General features: G+C 48.7%; 1 protein-coding gene across 1 annotated transcript; it reads right to left on the bottom strand.

Annotated features, from left to right (window-relative positions):
• Positions 1–547: 547 nt before the first annotated feature.
• On the bottom strand, positions 548–860 carry LOC130872067 (40S ribosomal protein S29-like). Its single transcript, XM_057765863.1, has one exon. The coding sequence runs from the start codon at positions 802–804 to the stop codon at positions 634–636; it is 171 nt and encodes a 56-aa protein (XP_057621846.1). The 5' UTR covers positions 805–860; the 3' UTR covers positions 548–633.
• Between the last annotated feature and the right edge of the window lie 4,046 nt (positions 861–4,906).

The following is a 4,906-nucleotide window of genomic DNA, read 5'->3' as shown; positions in this document are numbered from 1 at the left end:
TGCCAGACAAGCACTCTGCCATAGAGCTAAAAAGAACCTCAGCATTCTATTTACTGTTTATTTCGAGACAGTGTCCAACCTGATCTTGAACTCACTCTACAGCCCAGGCAGAGCTAGAACTTGCGATCCTCCTGTCTCAGACTCTCCAGGAACTGGGACAACAGGTCTACAACACCAGGGTCACTGGAACCTTATTCTGGAGTGGTAGGACCAGGGATAGAGCCATGGTTCCAGGTCTCAGAGTTTCTTCTCTCATCGAGGCGAGAACCTGACCCAGAGGTGCCTGTCTTAGAAGAAATGTTTCAGAGACATTTCCTACATTCTCAGAACAATGTAGCCACACATCTATTTCCAACAGACCTCATTCCTCAAAATCTTCCCCCTCCTCCCTCTCTCCAGCCCCTGGGAATCACAGCCTGCTTTTATATCGATCTGTCTGTTTTAGATATTTCAGGTAAATGGGATTCTATACTGTGGTCCCACTGTGTGCGCGGCATTTTTGATTTAGCACAACCTTTTTGAATTTTCTCTTTTTTTTTTTTGAAGGTCTTCACTTTGTTTTATTCTTATGTACAAAGACTGGCGTTCATCTTTTCCACTGGGTAGAGTCTTGAAGAATCCATTCTAGGTCGCTTAGTCCAACTTAATGAAGCTGATGTCCTTTGCGTACTGCCAGAAACACTGGCGGCACATGTTCAGCCCATATTTCCGGATCAGACCGTGGTGGTTTGAGCAGACGCGGCAGGAGCGGGATCCCTGGCCGAACTTCTGCGGGTGACTCCAGTACAGCTGCTGGTAACCCATGCTGCCTCACTGACGGCCGACGAGCCAAAAGGACCGAGCCAGCGCACGCATGCGCTCTTCAGTTGAATTTTCTCTTTGTTGACACTTGTTTGCTTTTTGATGGACAAGTCATGGTCTGTGCTGTGGCTACTATACATTTTGCTTATCCGTTTGTCTGTTGTTTCCAGTTTTTGGCTATTGTCAACAAATGTGCTTATGAACAATCATGGGAAAATTCAGCTCCATTCCTCTTTCTCCCCTCCCCCTCCAGACCCTTGCTTTTCTTCCTTCTCCCTTTTCTGACCTTCTCCTTTTCCTTCCCTCTCCTCTCTCTCTCTCTCTCTCTGCTTTTCTCCTCTGTTTTTGCTTTTATTTTGAAAAGATCTCTCTTGTAGCACAGGCTGTCGTTGAATTGTGTGTGTGTAAACAAGTGTGTGTGTGTGTAAACAAGTGTGTGTATACTTGTACTTAATACGCGTGGAGGTCAGAGGTTGACATTAGGATGTCTTCCTCAATTGCAATTGCTCTTTTTGTTTGTTTGTTTTTCGAGACAGGGTTTCTCTGTAGCTTTGGAGCCTGTCCTGGAACTTGATCTGTAGACCAGGCTGGCTTTGAACTCAGAGATCTGCCTGCCTCTGCCTCCCGAGTGCTGGGATTAAAGGTGTGCACCACCACCGCCCGGCTTGCTTTTTTTTTTTTTTTTTTAACTTAAAATAAACTGGGCAGTGGTGGCACACGCCTTTAATCCCAGCATTTGGGAGGCAAAGACAGGCGGATCTCTGTGAGCTGGAGGCCAGGCTGGTCTACAAGAGCTAATTCCAGGACAGGCTCCAAAGCTACAGAAAAACCTTGCCTTTCCTCCCTCCCATCCTTCCCATATACCCCTCCTTACTTGCCTTCAAATTGGTGGTCTCTTTTTTCACTAATTGCTATTGCATGCACGTGTGTGTGTGTGTGTGTGTGTGTATCTACATATACATTCCTAAAAATAACTTACTCAGTACTTAGAATGTTTCTTGTATGGATATTTTCAGGAATGACCATTTGGCCTTGGGCAACCAATTAGTGTGCTCTTACCCTGGGAACTCACCTACCTCTTCTGCTCCCAGCATTCCTTAGTTGCCTCTAGTTCTTTGTAAGGCTGTGGGTTCTATCCTCTCTGTTCACTTGGTATGTCCATTGGAGTTTTCCTTATTTAGTTCGTGTTTAAACCGTCAAGTTGGTGAGACTAATGCGTGTAGCTTCTGATATTACTTAGGTACATGATTTAATAGCGAATGACATGATCCTCTGGTTCTTACGTTTTGTCCCCCCCCCATCTTTTCTTCTACAATGTTCCTTGATATGCACGGCTATTTCATGGAGGGACCGGGCTCTACAACCTTGCATTTTGATTGGTTGTGGTTTTCTGTTGTGGACTCTGTTGTCCCACTTCACTTTTGGAGACAGGGTCTCTCACAGAATTTGAAGCTCACCATTTAAGCTGGACTGTGTAGTGAGGAGTGCAGCAGGCTGTGTTAACCCCCGAAATAACCACACGGAAATTATATTCATTTAAACATTGCCTGTCCCAGTAGCTCTAGCCTCTTATTGGCTAACTCTCACATCTTGATTAACCCATTTCTATTAATCTGTATTGCCACTTGACTGTGGCTTACCAAGGGAGATTCAGCATGTCTGACCTGGTGGCTGGCTCCATGGCGGCTTCTCTCTCTCTGCCTCCTTTCTCCCAGCATTCTGTTCTGTCTACTCCGCCTACCTAAGTTTTGACTTATCAAAAGGCAAGTTTTCTTTATTCAACCAATGAAAGCAACACATAGAAAGAAGACCCTCCTACACCAGGACTGGTTGGCCAAGGAGCCCCAGGAACCTCCTATCTCCTCATGCCTCCCCCATTACTTGGGTTACAGGTATAACCATCACACTTGACTTTTGGCCTAAGTCCTAGGGATTTGAACTCAGGTCCTCAGGACTGGGCCCTTCCCCAGCCCCCGTCTTCGAACTCTTGTTTCTGTTTCTCACATCCCCAACTGGTGGAAACCCAGATTGGCACTACCACCCCTGGCTCCTGATGGATCATGTAGTAACTCTATGTCAGCAGAGGTTGTCCCTGAAGGTCCTCCCACAAGTGCAGAGGTGTGCACAGAAGGAGATGGTTCCAGGCTTTCAATCAGAATTCCAGGAAGATTATCAAAGGGCTGTGTTTGTGGCACAGTTGCTGGAGCACCTGCCTGGCATGAACGAGGTCTTGGGCTCCATCTCCAGCGCCTCTGATCCCAGCACTTAAGAGACGGAGGCCAGAGGATCAGGCCTTTAATTCTTCCTCAGCTACATAGAGAGTTTGAGGCCAGCCTGAGCTACTGGGCTACATGAGACTCAGTCCCAGAAGAAGAACCTGTCAGCAGAAGGGTTGGCTGGCTTAGCTGTCTCTCCTGGTTGGAGGGCCCTCTGCTTCTTCAGCAGGCAAAAGCAGTTCATGCAGGATAGAAACAGAATGGCTTCTGTCCTCAGAGGTGGAGGCAGAGGAGGGATGGTTGGGGCCAGGCAAGGATCCCTGAGCAGAGAGGGACTCTAGTTGAGTCTTAGAGGTGGCCTTTACTTCCCAGATTCTCTTGGCAGGGTCGAGCTGGCTGAGCCACCTCTTCCTCTGGAAGGCCTCATGCTTGGCAAGACTCGCCTGGGGCCCCACCCCCCACAAGCAGCAGATGGGCTTCGTTGCTCTGATTACTGCAAAAAAACGGTGGCCAGGGCCCAGGGCACGTCCAAGGATCATTCAGGGCCCAGGGAAAGCGGGGGAGCCTCCACACACCCCAGGAGCAGGTGCTCTGCGAGCTTTCCTCACAGGCCTGCCAAAACACGCGAGGCAGCATGCACGCAGCCCGATTGTTTCACAGGGGGGCGGGGGGGGGAGGGCGGAGGGCGATACGCCTCTCTGGCAGCAGCTGGCAGGGGCAGCCGGAAGCTTGTGCGGTGGCCGGTGGGATGTGGGCTGAGGGTTCTGGTTGACCCAAGGCCCTTCACCTCTATGTTTCTGCCAGTGTGCCCGGCTGTAGATTTTCCAGGCACCTTCTTGGGAGAGAGGGCAGGCGGGATCCGGTTTCATGGCCTATTCAGAGCTCAGAGCTCTGTCTGCCGCTGGGGCATTCCTGGCCTCAGCATCACTCCTAGTTAGTGTGTTATTTATGGCGCCCTCCTGACTCCCGCAGCTATTAGGCCTCTGGGTGGGGCATCATGCACTCATCCATCGATCAATCAGCCGACTCCAGAAGAGGGTATCTGGTTCTCTTGCAGCAGGGCCCCAGCACTGTTCTAGAAATGGCAGAAATAGGTCTGGGAATACGGCTCAGTGACGAAGCACTTCCCAAACGGGCACAAAGCCCTAGGTTCAATTCCCAGCACCCCCAAAACAAAACAAAATACTGCAAAAATGGATTGCTTTATGTAACCACCTACCTTTCTCTTTCCTTTTTACTTCGATCTAAATTTTATTTATTTATTATATGTGTGGGGTAGTTTCTCTCCTTCTACCATGTAGGTCCTGGGGATTGAACACAGGTCATCAGACTTGACAGAAAGCACCTTTACTCATTGAGCTATTTTAGGGTCCAGTCTTCCACTCCCCTCCCCAACTTTGGAGACAGGGTCTTTTGATAGAGCCTTCTTTAGCCAGAAACTCATAATACAGGTCAGGCTGGCCTCAAACTCACAGACATGCTCTTGCCTCTGACTCCCTGGTGCTGGGATTAAGGGTGCATGAGCCACCGTGGTCAGCAGGGTCTACCTTTTAAGTGTAATGGCAATGTTAAATGTCTTCTCCTCTTCTCCTCCTTGTCTTCCTTCTCCTTTAGAAAGAGTCTCACAGAGAGCCTAGTTGGTGGGACAAGGAGCAGAAGAGGACCAATCCTCAGAACCTGGTGTATCAGCATCAAGCACCAAGGACAACAGGACCTGGTCTGAAAACGAGATAGAGAGAACTGACATTTGAAGTTGTTCTTTGACCTCAGTAGATGCACCCCCCACATACACAGATTAAAGAAAGATAATGTAATTTTATTGCACTAGTAGATTTCCTGCTTTGCTCTGGAAGGTCTAGGGGATGTCAAAGTTCATGTTTTTAGGAGCA

Source organism: Chionomys nivalis, chromosome 3, assembly GCF_950005125.1.
Source record: "Chionomys nivalis chromosome 3, mChiNiv1.1, whole genome shotgun sequence".
NCBI classification, from domain to species: Eukaryota; Metazoa; Chordata; class Mammalia; order Rodentia; family Cricetidae; genus Chionomys; species Chionomys nivalis.
Note: the sequence above shows the minus strand (reverse complement) of the source record. Positions and strands in the feature narration are given on the sequence as shown.

Bases quoted from the DNA above. Each gene is read 5' to 3' on its own strand.
- LOC130872067 (XM_057765863.1), bottom strand. From the start codon at position 804: ATGGGTTACCAGCAGCTGTACTGGAGTCACCCGCAGAAGTTCGGCCAG.